At 43.4% G+C, this 16,736-nt stretch overlaps 1 protein-coding gene across 2 annotated transcripts in view; it reads right to left on the bottom strand.

The window, feature by feature from the left end:
* Positions 1–495: 495 nt before the first annotated feature.
* The window catches only part of CCNB3 (cyclin B3), a 113,328-nt gene continuing 97,087 nt past the window's right edge, over positions 496–16,736 (bottom strand). For both annotated transcript variants that reach the window (XM_057539067.1, XM_057539066.1), the window contains exons 8-12: positions 9,030–9,167; positions 5,526–5,681; positions 4,558–4,707; positions 1,018–1,148; positions 496–796 (exon numbers count right to left, since the gene is read on the bottom strand). In XM_057539067.1, the coding sequence (XP_057395050.1) occupies positions 724–796; positions 1,018–1,148; positions 4,558–4,707; positions 5,526–5,681; positions 9,030–9,167 (648 nt within the window). In that variant the 3' untranslated portion in view covers positions 496–723. The remainder of the gene's footprint in view (positions 797–1,017; positions 1,149–4,557; positions 4,708–5,525; positions 5,682–9,029; positions 9,168–16,736) is intronic.

Raw genomic sequence — 16,736 nt, 5'->3', positions numbered from 1 at the left:
CATCTTGCTGATTTCACAGGTGGAAATTTCTCCTCTTGACTGAAGGACCAAAAGAGACTTCAGTGCACCACTCAAAGTTTTTTTTCAAACTTAGACTCTAGAAAGCCACCTTACTACAAAAGTAGGGGTACATTTCAGTGAAAATCCTTATCCCTACCTTTTCATCATCTAGGAAGAAGCAAAGAAAGCTGGCAACCTGAAATGGGGACCAAAGGGTATTGGCCCACGCTTCCAGCTGCCCCAGATCCGAACAGAGGCCTGTCGGGTAGCGGGGTCTCTTTGGACTACCCCTCCCACCACCAGGATCCTCCTTCTACAGACTCATTCATCAGTTCACACCTAGCTCAATTCCTCTTCCTGTGAAGAGAAAGTCTCCAAACAGAGAGGGAAATTGGATAAGGTAGACCCTGAGGCACAGCCTTTACTAGGCAGGAAAAAAAACAGGGCTACATGTGGGGCTCCTGAGCAATAAGGGGGGAAGTGAGCCATTTTAACAACAACCATTAATTTTTATTAAATTTCTAATCAAATACAACAATAATTTCTTCTCTTTCATAAAAAAACACAAATATTTACAACATTATCAGTTTGGGAAAAGACAAACAGTAAAAATGAAGAAAAGTGATGAAAAGACAAATTCAAGGACAGAATAAATACAGCCTATTTACACGTCTGCCTGGCCCTGGTGGCTGCTTCCAGAGTGCCAGATCCTCAACCTCAGAATTAGCAGCAGTTCAAAATCTCCTCCAGTTTCAACATGTCCAAGGGTGGGATTTTGGTGACTTCAAAGAAGACCCTGCAAAAGGAAGAGGGGTCTGCTCAGTGTAAAATAGTCCAAAGCAAGCAGGCTCCATGGAATAAGTGGGACATAGGCCCTTGGTTCCCTATCTTGCTTTAACTCTGAAGCAGAAAGTAAGGTAAAAAGTACCTGAATCTTTCTTTTCCCTTAAATGAGGTTAGTCTGGGCCTCCCCATGACTGAGCACAAACCCAACCTCAACTGGAGCTTGGTACTTACTGGTGGGAATACTTGGAATGCACAGCCTTGAGCTTATTGCACGAACGCAAAGTCAGCAGGATGTTCAGCTGCTTGACCAAGGGGTGTAGATCAGAGGTCTTGTAGCCACTGTGATACTCCAGGGTAGGAGCCTGGAAGAAGCAACACGGACAGCGACTTTTACAACAGGAAGCAGACACTTCCTGTCTTCAACACCCAAATCCAAACTTCCTATCCATAGTACAGGCAGGGAAGAAAGTCAAACAATTCAAAGACTCGTAGAGCACAGACACCGACCAATAATTAAAGGGTACTACCTAGAAGACTATGTTCCAGCTGCAAGCTAGTGGTATGGCTATATCCATATGCACCAGCTGGATATTAGCCCTAGCCATAGGTATTTAAACTGAAATCCACCAAAGAATTTAAGGAACAGGACTGACTTTGTTACTTACTCTCAGGTTAAGAGCCAATGGCCAGGCAAAACTCAGAACAAACTTGACGTCCCAACTAAACAGCCAACAGGAACTTAAGGCTGTTCCTCCTCTCTGGCTCAAAGAGCTATCATTTCATGCATTCATTTTCTCAGTCAACTTTAAGTATGCCTATCATGTGGCAAAAGGAATATAGCAGAGTGTTTAAGAGCAAAGGTTCTGGAGGCAAACTGCTTGGGTTCAAATTCCAGCTCCATTAACAGCATGGCCTTGAGCCAGTTACTTAACCTCTAGGTGCCTCAGTTTCCAAATCTGCCAAATAGGGACGATTACAGTAATTACATAATAGGCTTAAATGAGTTAATAGACATAAAGCACACAGAACAGAGTCTAGCACATACCCAAACAATGCTAGCTAGGATTAATATTACCAAACCCCATACAGGATGCTGGGAATACAAAGATGACTAAGAGATGACTAAGGCTCCTGCCCTTGAGGAGTCTGTAGTCTAGTGGGGGAGACAGACATGCACACAGAGAATTACAAAATGTGTGGGAAGTGCTACAGTGGAAGGGAGCATGGGACAGTGGAGGAACAGAGCTGCAGGACCCATGAATTTTGGCTGGGAAAGTCACAAAAAGCTTTGCAGAGGAGGGCACATCTGCAATAGGTACTGAAAGTCTAGTGGGAGTTCCACAGGTAGAGAAAAGAAAATTCATTATTCTGTGAGGCAGTGGTTTTCTTAAAATGTCTTAAATTATTTTCCCTCAACTCATTTTTTTCCAAATATCTTACCTGGAAGCCCAAATATCTTACCTGGAATTGGGGACGGGAACTAAGAAGCCCACCAATTTGGATCCCTTTACCTTTTACATGGCCCCTGAGATACTTCTGCAGGAATCCCAGGGCTCTACTGAATACTCTTTGGAAACCACTGCCACAGGCAAAGGGCAGTCATTGGCATGCTGAGCAGGGGAGTAACACATGGGATAACACATCATATTGGGTGTGTTAATTAAGATTAACAGCCCTTCTGTCACTGCCCCAATTGTTCACATTGTTCAATTGTTCACTGCCCCAATGCTTCACATTGATTATTATAAAAGCCCACTCACTGGTGTTGATACGTTCACATACGCTCTCTCATCTAATATACCTTCCATACTGCTATATACTAGTACTGTTTCCAAAACATACAAACAGGAAGATGTCACTCCCCTGCCTTAAAAACTTGCAATGCCGTAGTGTAAAATGGATCTTTCAGCATGGCATCAAAGGCCTCTCACAATCTGACCACACTCTACCATTCTGGTCTCACCTCTCACCATTCCCTACTCATACGTCCTCTGCTCTATCCATAGGAAATGTCTTATTCTGCCCTGAATACATCACACTGTTTTCTTATTGCCTTCACGTCTTTTCAATTATTGTTCCCTCTGCCTAGAATGTCTCTTCTCAAGGTTCCTACTCATATCTCAAGACCCAACTCAAAAGTCACCTCCTCTGTGAAGCCTTTCTCATCTATAGCAGTATATATAGTGTAGAGGACTGTGGAGCCAGACTACCTAGGTTCAGATCAGGGCTGACACTTAGCTGATACTCACTGGTACAGCCATGCCAAGTGTTAAAACACTGAAATATTTTTATACTGGTTGGCAAGCAGTTTGCTGCCCTGAGCCTCTCAACTGTCCTCCCTCAGGACCTACCAGCCTTCCCCAGGATCCAAGGGTCAAAGCCTGGGTCAGCATGGGGCCTCCAGGATCATGGCTCCGGGGCTACGGCCACATCCACTCTGATTATAGAGTAGGTATATTCTTTGAACAGACTCCTAGTTCCCAAAGCCTAGCTCTGCCTCTCATTAGCCAAACACGGGAAGTTATTTCTTATCTGTACAATAGGGATAATAGTGCTGATCTCATAGGGTTGTTGTGAAGATTGAGTTAATAGACAAAGTGTTTAGTTCACTGTCTAAGCACTCAATAAATGCTAGCCATTATTATTATGTATTCTTTCTAATCGTCATCACTGCCATTTACTTAATGCTTTCTCTGTCCCAAGAAATTTCAGTGCCTTGTCCAAGTTCACACAACTGTTTATAGGGTTCTTCCTCAGCACACAGAGGTTTCTCCATCAGTAGTGGTGCTAGAATTTCTAGGCCACAGGGGCTTAGGAGTGGTTGGGAAGAGTATGCTTATTTGCAAGCATACTCTTTCTATTGGATTGCATGTTACACATCAGTAAAAATTCATAGTTTTCTAAAGTTGCTTTTATTCACAATTTTTTATAAAATTGAGAAAGCATCAAATATGCATTTTATTTGTATTGGGGAAGGAGGCTGTGGGGGCCTTCCTCCTCAGAGAAGAGCACAATAGTATATCTCTGAGTCCCCTGTTATACACATGGACAGTTGCTTTCACTACTCTGTTCTCTGGGTCAGTGCTTTCCAAATCCTGTTCCAATGAACACCCTTGGGGGGCCAACCTTGCTGAGGGGACTGCAAGGAGCAGGGGTGGAATGGGGTCAGGCAAGAAGTGGGTCCACCCCATCCCCTGCTGCAATCAGAATAATTTCACATTAGTCTGTTTTGTGATACTGGGCTTTCAGGTAAGCTGTCTTTGGAAGAAAGTGTACTGTGATGAAGAAAAGTGAAATAAAATACTTTAAAACCACGGCTCTAGAAACCCTTTAGGCAGCCAGGCCCCTAAGATGTCAAGATGTTAAAGGATTCATAACGGCAGGTATGTAGTAGTTTTGTCACAGAGTTTCCCACAGCCCTAGTTTACACCTTCCTCCTGAGCTGACCCTGTGCTTTTAAATCCATATCCCTGGGACTTTCCTGGTGGTCCACTGGTTAAGAATCTGCCTTCCAATGCAGGGGACGGGGGTTCAATCCCTGGGCAGGGAACTAAGATCCCACATGCCGCGGGGCAACTAAGCCCGCGTGCCGCAACTACTGAGCCCACACACTCTGGAACCCATGTGCCACAACTAAAGAGAAGCCCGCGTGCTGCAATAAAGAGCCCACATGCTGCAACTAAGACCCGATGCAGCCAAAAATAAAATAAATAAATAAATATTTTTAAAAAAATCCCTACTCCTTCTTCCCCACCGCCCACAAGTGTTTACCCAGTGTCCGAGCTTCTTCATGTAGAGGGCCAGGAGGAAGGAGCCAGCAGCTAGCTTGGAAGCCCTCTCCTGGACATAGTCGTATTCCTGCAGGGTCATTTCACAGATGAAGCGGGACAAGGTCAGTGTCTTCATGCTGGCATGGACACACTAAAGGCAGGAAGAAGACTGGCTCAGCAATCAATTCAGAACACTGGCACCAAGCAGAAAACCCCCTGCACTCACTCACTCCAGTTATCCCACCTTGGGCCTAAATGGCTCTCTGCCTGAACAATGTACCTCTTTTGCCACCATGACTCACACTAAGGACCCTGCCCACAAAGCACAGAATCTTTAGGAGAGGGGATTCTGAAATTGGCAATGGTATTTGCCATCTTCAGGGTTTTAAACCAAATTATCAAGTGTGATTGTGGTACCCTCCACCTCCCCTTTCTGTACATGTCATCCTTTGAAGAGCCAAAGGCCTCCAACTGTTGACTTTTCACTGGGTTCCAGACTAGGAGGTATTCCATGCTCCAAAAGAACTCCTTCCCTTTTCTTGTTTGAATATATATATGTGTGTGTGTGTGTGTGTGTGTATACACACACACACACACACACACAAATCCTACAAGACACACTTGTATAATATAAAGTGACTTCCCCTGTAACCAATGTTCAGGTGAAGGAAGAGAACTTTGACAGCATCTCCCCTAAATTTCCCAAGTGTCCCTTCCTGATCAAAGAATCTTCTTCCCCTCCCCTACTCTGCCCTCACCTCAAAACTTTATAGGCATACCATGGAAATCTGCAATTTTCTTCCCCCCCACACTCCATAAAGATTGCCAATCTAGGAGGGTGGACTGAAGAAGAAATTCCCCTGTCCCCAGTTGTCCCTTTCCCTTTTCCTACCACTCAAGCAGCCACTCTGGGAATGGAGGGGACTAACCCAGCAGTGGGAAAATGAAGATGTACCTCCCCTGTCTTACCTTAGCATATCTGCGCAGAAAATGATAGGCGATGGGAATGTTGATATCAAATTCGAGGGTTTTTAGGATGCTGTTTTCCATGGCGAGCATCTCATCTCGCTTATACATATCATCACAGATGTACAGGAAGTCATCCACACAAGGTGGGCAGGGCTCCTATGGGTGGAGAGGAGAGGCAGTCACAACCAGGCAAAGACAGCCCACTCCTCTCTGCTTGGAGATGAAAGGCAGAGGAGGAGAGGGGTGAAGGATAGGAGGTAATAACATTCCCTGGCATGAACCTTCAGGGTAGCTCTGAGAGCCAGCTTCTGGTTTTTGAGTAGTACATCTGAAAAACAAAATCAGAGAGATAGGAGGAGAGAGGACAGGGCCTCTTGGGGTAGATTCTTATAGCACTGGAAGTGGCATAATATGGCACAGGGACTGGAAGCACTGAGCTCTCTTCTAATGAGTGAGAAATCTAAGGCCTACTCTTGGGGGAACAGAGGCAAGGAGACCACAGGAAGGGAGCTAGAGATGGAAAATAAGCCCGCACTTTGTTTTCTTGTCTAAGGAACGAATAAGGATGTTTGGGAGGGGGCACTGCTGGGGTAATAGGCAGTGAGAGACAGAGAGAGATAGGCACAGAGGGAACCTAAGCAGAGACTGAAGACCAAGGGATGGGAGGATGTGCAAGTGGGCTAGACTGGGAAGGTCCAAGCCAAGCCAAGGGTGAGAAGAACCCCCCCCCACAATCTGAGGCACCTTTCCATGTCCTGCCCTCTGCAGGCTGAACCTTAGTTTTGGGGAAAGGACTAGGAGGCAGGAAGACCCCTGAATCTTTTCTCTAGCTGCATCTCACTGCCCACCCCAGCCTTCTTCTCACACCTCTATTTTCAGATCACAAACTGGACCAACCCTCTGGGTTTGCAGACAGGGAAATTGAGGCCCAGAGAGAGGAAGTGACTTGCTCAAGGTCACACAGCAACCTAGTGACAAGACCAGGACAAGAAACTCTCCCTTCCACTGCTCTACTCACCAGTGGCTCCTTCCTTTCTTCTCTTCTCATATCATCTCCATACCTCCCCTTGCAAAAGTCTTTCTGTACTTCTCAATCCTGTGAGGGGAAGACACCCCTGCCCCAAAAAACTTAGTGGAGGTCCTTTGTCCTGATAACCAGAAGAGGGGTGCTCCTGGTTCCAAAATTTGCTAATGAGAGCACCTTGCACACTCCTCCCTCCTGCTCTTGGTTGTCCAGGAACCCCCAGCTGCTTTTTTAACCCCCTTGAGGCTGAGGCAGGGAACACTTGCTTAAGCCACAAGGACATCCCTAGGTAGGTGGAGGGAGGAGGAGAGACGGAGAGACATAAAAAGAGAAAGGAAGGGGAGCAAGGGAATGAACCAGGAAGTCAGTGAGCAGGGAAGGAAATGAGCTAGAGAGGGAAGCAGGGAACAAGGGAGAGAGTGAGGGAGGAGGAAGGGAAAGAGGAAGAAAGGGAAGGAGGAGGCTAGGGAGCAAGGGCAGGAAGGAGGGAGGGAGGATGGGAAGGAGGGAGAGAACCAAGGAGAGAAGGAGCCAGGGAGGGAAAGAGGGTGGAAGGTAACAAGCATGAGTGGGTGGGAGGGAGTGACCAAGGAAGTGAGTGAGAGGGAGCTGAGCAGAGAGGGAACAGGGAGTGAGGGGGAGCAAGGGAACAAGGGAGCAAGAGAGTAGGGAAGGAAGTGAGCCAGAGAGGGAAATGGGGAGAACGAGGGAGGGAGGGAGGGAGAGAGGGAGAAAGGAAGAATAGATAGGAGGAAAAAGGAAGGAGACAAGGAAGGAGGGTGGGAGGAAGTTAAGGTGGGGGGAGTCATGGTGCCAGAGTACCATGGAGCAAGGATGGGAGATACAGAGGGAAGGAGCAAGCAGGGAGGGGAGAGAAGGAACCATCAGAAAAGGAAGGGTGAGGGAGGAGGGGAGGAGGAAGCAAAGGAGGAGGGAGGGGAGCACGTAATAGAGAAGCAACAGGGAGGAGAGGGAAGGAGGAGGAAGGGAGAGAGGGAGTGACAGAGGGAAGAGCATTAGCTAGAGAAGGAGAGAAGAGAGTGAACAAAGGAAAGGGACAGGAAGGGAGGGTAGAAGAGAGGAGGGTGGAGTAGGAGGGAAGGCGGGATGGGGTGGGTAGGTGGGTGGGAAGGCATGGAGGAGTGAGGGATAGAACCAGGGTGGAAGGGAGAAGGTCATGGAAGGAGGGATCAAGTGAGGAGGGGAGGGAGTGAGCAAGAGAAGGATAGAGAAAAGGAGGGTTGGAAAGAGCAACAGAGAGTGGGTGGGTGGGATGGAGGGAGGGGCCCAGCATGGAGTGAGCAAGTGTACAAAGCAGGGATTGAGGGATCAAGGAAGGGATTGAAAGAAGGCTGGAGGGAGGAAGGGAGCTACCGAGCAAGGGCAGAAGTGGAACAGGGCAGAAGTGGAGCGAGGGTGGAAGTGGAGCAAGGGCAGAAGTGGAGAGAGGGCAGAAGTGCAGTGAGGGCCGGAAGTGCAGTGAGGGCCGGAAGTGGAGTGAGGGCCAGAAGTGGCGAGAGAGGGAGGCAAGTAAGGAGCAAAGGAGGGGTGGAGTTAGAGAGGGAGGTATTGATGGAGGTAGGAGCTAGTGAGTGAAGGAGAGAGTGAAGAAGGGAAGCAGAAAGCTAGTTAGGGATAGAGCTGAGTAGGGAACACAAAAACAAATCCACAGTTCTAAAGGTTTTTGTACTCATAAAAGTTGCTACTTCTCTGTTCCTAAACCCTAAGGTTTTATACTATTAGCCTATCTGAAGGAAAAATGAGAGTAGAACAAAATCATTTAGCATGTAAGGAAGAGGAAAGACTCAGATAAAGTAGTTAGATGGATATGGTTATGAAGGAAAGGCCAGCTATTTGCTTTTATACTGCTACTTCAAAAATTACTAATTTACTTGGACTCACTACCATCTACACTAGGCCATTTTCTCTTAAATGTCTCCAGCACCTAGATTTGGAAATGCTTCCTTATATATGCAATTCAAGACTCCACTAGACGGAGGTGGAGTTGCTGGAAGAAGAAAATGGGGTGGGGACAGAGAATTATGGTCCAGAAGGAAGCTTTAAAAAAAAACAATCCATTTAACTAGGAATATGTCCACCTACACACATCTTCAAAGAGGAAAAGGGAGAATTTTGTTGATGCCAGGAAACAAATACACCACCATTTGCACCCAACACCAGTTTCCCTGCTTAGGAAGACAAAAAATCGGTAGGAAAACTTATTTGTGTGCATGTATGTAAATGTATACACACAAATACACATATGCGAATGTACACACATGCATATATATATGTATATACATGTATACAACACATACATATACACACACATATTATACATATGCATGCATATACACACATATATACATACATATGTAAATGCACATACATACATACATACATACATACATACATATATATCTGGCTTGGATAGAAACCGATTGATTAGTTTTCTCCAGGTCCTATGGACTCAGGCTCACCTCAAATTTTGCTGCAATCAGAAAAGCAGTGGAACCAAGGAGTTGTAGCTTGTCCCTCTTGCATATTACCTCCATAAGGTAGTGATCTACCAGCTTCACTGCCAAGTATAGGGTCTCATGACTCATCTCAAAGGTCATCTGGAGGAACACACAAACAGGGCAGGAATCCACATATTGTCCAACTCCAAAGGCACATCCAGATAGGTGTAACTACCTGGTCTGTGGTATTGAGGACAGTGGTGCTACCAGGCCTGGCCAGCTGAAACTCTGCTATGAATGCAAGAACTGATTCAGTTAGGGGCCTGGCTATATCTCTAGTGCCTTTGAGGACCCTGGCATTATCTATCCCTACACATTTGGGTAAGTGACCAATCTTACATCAGAGGGAGATGCTCTGCCTTCTCTATGAGCACCTTGAGTGAACACACCCTCCCTCTTTCATCTCCAAAACTTAGGTTCTTGCTTTCCCCATTTGCTACTTTATAGTGTAAACCTTGAAGGTTGACTTTTTGTAATGTAAGTGCCTGACTTAAGCTTTGATTGCCAAAGCATCCACTTCAAAGAGGCATCCAGATAATAGGGAGACATCTTCAAGATGGCAGAGGAGTAAGACGTGGAGATCACCTTCCTCCCCACAAATACATCAAACATACATCTACATGTGGAACAACTCCTGCAGAACAGCTACTGAATGCTGGCAGAAGACCTCAGACTTCCGAAAAGGCAAGAAATTCCCCACGTACCTGGGTAGGGCAACAGAAAAAAGAAAAAACAGAGACAAAAGAATAGGGACGGGACCTGCACCTCTGGGAGGGAGCCGTGAAGGAGGAAAAGTTTCCACACACTAGGAAGCCCCTTCACTGGCGGAGACGGGGTGTGGGTGGGTGGGGGCGACGCTTCAGAGCCACGGAGGAGAGCGCAGCAACAGGGGTGCGGAGGGCAAACCAGAGAGATCCCCGCACAGAGGATCAGTGCCGACCAGCACTCACCAGCCTGAGATGCTTCTCTACTCACCCACAGGGGTGGGTGGGGGCTAGGAGCTAAGGCTCGGGCTTCGGAGGTCAGATCCCAGGGAGAGGACTGGGGTTGGCTGAGGGAACACAGCCTGAAGGGGGCTAGTGCGCCACAGCTAGCCGGGAGGGAGTCCGGAAAAAAGTCTGGAACTGCCTAAGGGGCAAGAGACCATTGTTTCAGGGTGCACGAGGAGAGGAGATTCAGAACACTGCTTAAAAGAGCTTCAGAGATGGGCGCAAACCGCCCGTTAGCAGCGCAGACAACAGAGATGGGCATGAAACGCTAACGCTGCTGCTGCAGCCACAAAAACTCCTGTGTGCAAGCACAGGTCACTATCCACACCTTCCCTCCCAGGAGCCTGTGCAGCCCGCCACTGCCAGTGTCCTGTGATCCAGGGACAACTTCCCCAGGAGAACACAAAGCATGCCTCAGGCTGTTGCAACGTCACTCAGGCCTCTGCCTCCACAGGATCACCCCGCCTTCTATACACCTCCCTCCCCCCCAGCCTGAGTGAGGCAGAGCCCCCTAATCAGCCACTCCTTTAACCCCCTCCTGTCGACATCAGAGGGCAACCTACAGGCAGAGGCAGGGCCAAATCCGAGGCTGAGCCCCAGGAGCTGTGCAAACAAAGAAGAGAAAAGGAACTTTCTCTTTGCAGCCTCAGAAGCAGCGGATTAAACATCCACAATCAACTTGATGCATCTCTGCATCTCTGGAACACCTAAATAGACAACAAATCACTCCAAAATTGAGGTGGTGGACTTTGGGAATGAAGAGGAAATAGGCAGTCTACCTGAAAAAGAATTCAGAATAATGAGAGTAAAGATGAACAATCTTGGAAACAAAATGGAGAAAATACAAGAAACGTTTAACAAGGACCTAGAAGAACTAAAGAGCAAACAAACAATGATGAACAACACAATAAATGAAATTAAAAATTATCTAGCAGGAATCAATAGCAGAATAACTGAGGCAGAAGAATGGATAAGTGACCTGGAAGATAAAATAGTGGAAATAACTAGAGCAGAGCAGAATAAAGAAAAAAGAATGAAAAGAATTGAGGACAGTCTCAGAGACCTCTGGGACAACATTAAATGCACCAACACTCGAAATATAGGGGTCCCAGAAGAAGAAGAGAAAAAGAAAGGGACTGAGAAAATATTTGAAGAGATTACAGTTGAAAACTTCCCTAATATGGGAAAGGAAATAGTCAATCACGTCTAGGAAGTGCAGAGAGTCCCATACAGGATAAATCCAAGGAGAAACATGCCAAGAAACATACTAATCAAACTATAAAAAATTAAATACGAAGAAAAAATATTAAAAGCAGCAGGGAAAGCAACAAATAAAATACAAGGGAATCCCCATAAGGTTAACAGCTGATCTTTCAGCAGAAACGCTGCAAGACAGAAGGGAGTGGCAGGACATATTTAAAGTGATGAAAGGGGAAAGCCTACAATGAAGATTACTCTACCCAGCAAGGATCTCATTCAGGTTTGACAGAGAAATTAAAACCTTTACAGAAAAGCAAAACTTAAGAGAATTCAGCACCACCAAACCAGCTTTACAACAAATGCTAAAGGAACTTCTCTAGGCAGGAAACACAAGAGAAGAAAAAGACCTACAATAACAAACCAAAAACAATTAAGAAAATGGTAATAGGAACATAAATATCGATAATTACCTTAAAGGTAAATGGATGAAATGCTCCCACCAAAAGACAGACTGGCTGAATGGATACAAAAACAAGACCTGTATATAGGCTGTCTACAAGAGACCCATTTCAGAACTAGGGACACAAACAGACTGAAAGTGAGGGGGATGGAAAAAGATATTCCACGCAAATGGAAATCAAAAGAAAGCTGGAGTAGCAATTCTCATATCAGAAAAAATAGACTTAAAATAAAGACTATTACAAGAGACAAAGAAGGACACTACATAATGATCAAGGGATCAATCCAAGAAGAAGATATAACAATCGTAAAATTTATGCGCCCAACATAGGAGCACCTCAAAACATAAGGCAAATACTAACAGCCATAAAAGGGGAAATCAACAGTAACACAATCATAGTAGGGGACTTTAACACCCCACTTTCACCAATGGACAGATGACACAAAATGAAAATAAATAAGGAAACACAAGCTTTAAATAATACATTAAACAAGATGGAATTAATTGATATTTATAGGACATTCCATCCAAAAACATCAGAATACACTTTCTCCTCAAGTGCTCATGAAACATTCTCCAGGATAGATCATATCTTGGGTCACAAATCAACTCTTGGTAAATTCAAGAAAATTGAAATCATATCAAATATCTTTTCCAACCACAACGTTATGAGACTAGATATCAACTACAGGGAAAAAAAACTGTAAAAAATACAAACACGTGGAGGCTAAACAATACACTACTAAATAACCAAGAGATCACTGAAGAAATCAAATAGGAAATCAAATAATACCTAGAAACAAATGCCAATGAAAACATGATGGCCCAAAATCTATGGGATGCAGCAAAAGCAGTTCTAAGAGGGAAGCTTACAGCAATACAATCCTACCTCAAGAAACAAGAAACATCTCAAATAAACAACCTAACCTTATACCTAAAGCAATTCGAGAAAGAAGAACAAAAAAACCCCAATGTTAGCAGAAGGAAAGAAATCATAAAGATCAGGTCAGAAATAAATGAAAAAGAAATTAAGGAAACAATATCAAAGATCAGTAAAACTAAAAGCTGGTTCTTTGAGAAGACAAACAAAACTGATAAACCACTAGCCAGACTCATCAAGAAAAAAAGGGAGGAGACTCAAATCAATAGAATTAGAAATGAAAAAGGAGAAGTAACCACTGACAGTGCAGAAATACAAAGGATCATGAGAGATTACTACAAGCAACTATATGCCAATAAAATGGACAACCTGGAAGAAATGGACAAATTCTTATTAAAGCACAACCTTCCGAGACTGAACCAGAAAGAAATAGAAAATATAAACAGACTAATCACAAGCACTGAAATTGAGACTGTGATTAAAAATCTTCCAACAAACAAAAGCCCAGGACCAGACGGCTTCACAGGCGAATTCTATCAAACATTTAGAGAAAAGCTAACACCTATCCTTCTCAAACTCTTCCAAAATATAGCAGAAGGAGGAACACTCCCAAACTCATTCTACGAGGCCACCATAACCTTGACACCAAAACCAGACAAAGATGTCAAAAAAAACAGAAAACTATAGGGCAATATCACTGATGAACATAGATGCAAAAATCCTCAACAAAATGCTAGTAAACAAAATCCAGCAGCACATTAAAACTATCATACACCATGATTAAGTAGGGTTTATCCCAGGAGTGCAAGGATTCTTCAATATATGCAAATCAAACAATGTAATACACCATATTAACAAACTGAAGAATAAAAAGCATACGATATTCTCAATAGATGCAGAACACCTTTCGATAAAATTCAGTACCCATGTATGATAAAAACTCTCCAGAAAGTAGGCATAGAGAGAACTTACCTCAACAAAGGCCATATATGACAAACCCATAGCCCACATCGTTCTCAATGGTGAAAAACTGAAACCATTTCCACTAAGATCAGCAACAAGACAAGGTTGCCCACTCTCACCACTATTATTCAACATAGCTCTGGAAGTTTTAGCCACAGCAATCAGAGAAGAAAAAGAAATAAAAGGAATCCAAATTGGAAAAGAAGAAGTAAAGCTGTCACTGTTTGCAGATGACATGATACTATACATAGAGAATCCTAAAGATGCTACCAGAAAACTAGTAGAGCTAATCAATAAATTTGGTAAAGTAGCAGGATACAAAATTAATGCACAGCAATCTCTTGCATTCCTATACACTAATGATGAAAAATCTGAAAGTGAAATTAGGAAAACACTCCCATTTACCATTGCAACAAAAAGAATAAAATACCTAGGAACAAACCTACCTAGGGAGAAAAAAGACCTGTATGCAGAAAATTATAAGACACTGATGAAAGAAATTAAAGATGATACAAACAGCTGGAGAGATACACCATGTTCTTGGATTGTAAGAATCAATATTGTGAACATGAGTATACTACCCAAAGCAATCTACAGATTCAATGCAATCCCTGTCAAATTACCAATGGCATTTTTCACAGAACTAGAACAAAAAATTTTACAATTTGTACGGAAACACAAAAGACCCCGAAGAGCCAAAGCAATCTTGAGAAAGAAAAACGGAGCTGGAGGAATCAGGCTCCCTGACTTCAGACTATACTACAAAGCTACAGTAATCAAGACAGTATGGTAGTGACACAAAAACAGAAATATAGATCAATGGAACAGGATAGAAAGCCCAGAGATAAACCCATCCACATATGGTCACCTTATCTTTGATAAAGGAGGCAAGTATATACAATGGAGAAAAGACAGCCTCTTCAATAAGTGGTGCTGGGAAAACTGGACAGCTGCATGTAAAAGACTGAAATCAGAACACTCCTTAACACCATACACAAAAATAAACTCAAAATGGATTAAGGACCTAAATGTGAGGCCAGACACTATAATACTCTTAGAGGAAAACATAGGCAGAATACTCTATGACATAAATCACAGCAAGATCCTTTTTGACCCACCCCCTAGAGAAATGGAAATAAAAACAAAAGTAAACAAATGGGACCTAATGAAACTTAAAATCTTTTGCACAGCAAAGGAAACAATAAACAAGACAAAAAGGCAACCCTCAGAATGGGAGAATATATGTGCAAGTGAAGCAACTGACAAAGGATTAATCTCCAAAATATACAAGCAGCTCATGCAGATCAATATCAAAAAAACAAACAACCCAATCCAAAAATGGGCAGAAGACCTATATAGACATTTCCCCAAAGAAGATATACAGATTGCCAACAAACACATGAAAGGATGCTCAACATCACTAATCATTAGAGAAATGCAAATCAAAACTACAATGAGGTATCACCTCACACTGGTCAGAATGGCCATCATCAAAAAATCTACAAACAATAAATGCTGGAAAGGGTGTGCAGAAAAGGGTACCCTCTTGCACTGTTGGTGAGAATGTATATTGATACAGCCACTATGGAGAACAGTATGGAGGTTCCTTAAAAAATGAAAAATTGAACTGCCATACCACCCAACAATCCCACTACTGGGCAAATACCCTGAGAAAACCATAATTCAAAAAGAGTCATGTACCACAATGTTCATTGCAGCTCTATTTACAATAGCCAGGACATGGAAGCAACCTAAGTGTCCAGTGACAGATGAATGGATAAAGAAGATGTGGCACATATATACAATGGAATATTACTCAGCCATAAAAAGAAATGAAATGGAGGTATTTGTAATGAGGTGGATGGAGTTAGAGTCTGTCATACAGAGTGAAGTAAGTCAGAAAGAGAAAAACAAATACAGTATGCTAACACATATATATGGAATCTAAGGGAAAAAAAAAAAAAAAGGCCATGAAGAACCTAGTGGCAAGACGGGAATAAAGACACAGACCTACTAGAGAATGGACTTGAGGATATGGGGAGGGGGTGGGGTGAGATGTGACAGGGTAAGAGAGTGTCATGGACATATATACACTACCAAATGTAAAATAGATAGCTAGTGGGAAGCAGCCGCATAGCACAGGGAGATCAGCTCGGTGCTTTGTGACCACCTAGAGGGGTGGGATGGGGAGGGTGGGAGGGAGGGAGATGCAAGAGGGAAGAGAAATGGGAACATATTGTATATGTATAACAGATTCACTTTGTTATAAAGCAGATGCTAACACACTATTGTAAGGCAATTATACTTCAATAAAGATGTTTGAAAAAAAAAAATACCTAGGAACAAACCTACCTAGGGAGAAAAAAGACCTGTATGCAGAAAATTATAAGACACTGATGAAAGAAATTAAAGATGATACAAACAGCTGGAGAGATACACCATGTTCTTGGATTGTAAGAATCAATATTGTGAACATGAGTATACTACCCAAAGCAATCTACAGATTCAATGCAATCCCTGTCAAATTACCAATGGCATTTTTCACAGAACTAGAACAAAAAATTTTACAATTTGTACGGAAACACAAAAGACCCCGAAGAGCCAAAGCAATCTTGAGAAAGAAAAACGGAGCTGGAGGAATCAGGCTCCCTGACTTCAGACTATACTACAAAGCTACAGTAATCAAGACAGTATGGTAGTGACACAAAAACAGAAATATAGATCAATGGAACAGGATAGAAAGCCCAGAGATAAACCCATCCACATATGGTCACCTTATCTTTGATAAAGGAGGCAAGTATATACAATGGAGAAAAGACAGCCTCTTCAATAAGTGGTGCTGGGAAAACTGGACAGCTGCATGTAAAAGACTGAAATCAGAACACTCCTTAACACCATACACAAAAATAAACTCAAAATGGATTAAGGACCTAAATGTGAGGCCAGACACTATAATACTCTTAGAGGAAAACATAGGCAGAATACTCTATGACATAAATCACAGCAAGATCCTTTTTGACCCACCCCCTAGAGAAATGGAAATAAAAACAAAAGTAAACAAATGGGACCTAATGAAACTTAAAATCTTTTGCACAGCAAAGGAAACAATAAACAAGACAAAAAGGCAACCCTCAGAATGGGAGAATATATGTGCAAGTGAAGCAACTGACAAAGGA

The sequence above is a fragment of the Balaenoptera acutorostrata genome, chromosome X (assembly GCF_949987535.1).
Source record: "Balaenoptera acutorostrata chromosome X, mBalAcu1.1, whole genome shotgun sequence".
NCBI classification, from domain to species: Eukaryota; Metazoa; Chordata; class Mammalia; order Artiodactyla; family Balaenopteridae; genus Balaenoptera; species Balaenoptera acutorostrata.
Note: the sequence above shows the minus strand (reverse complement) of the source record. Positions and strands in the feature narration are given on the sequence as shown.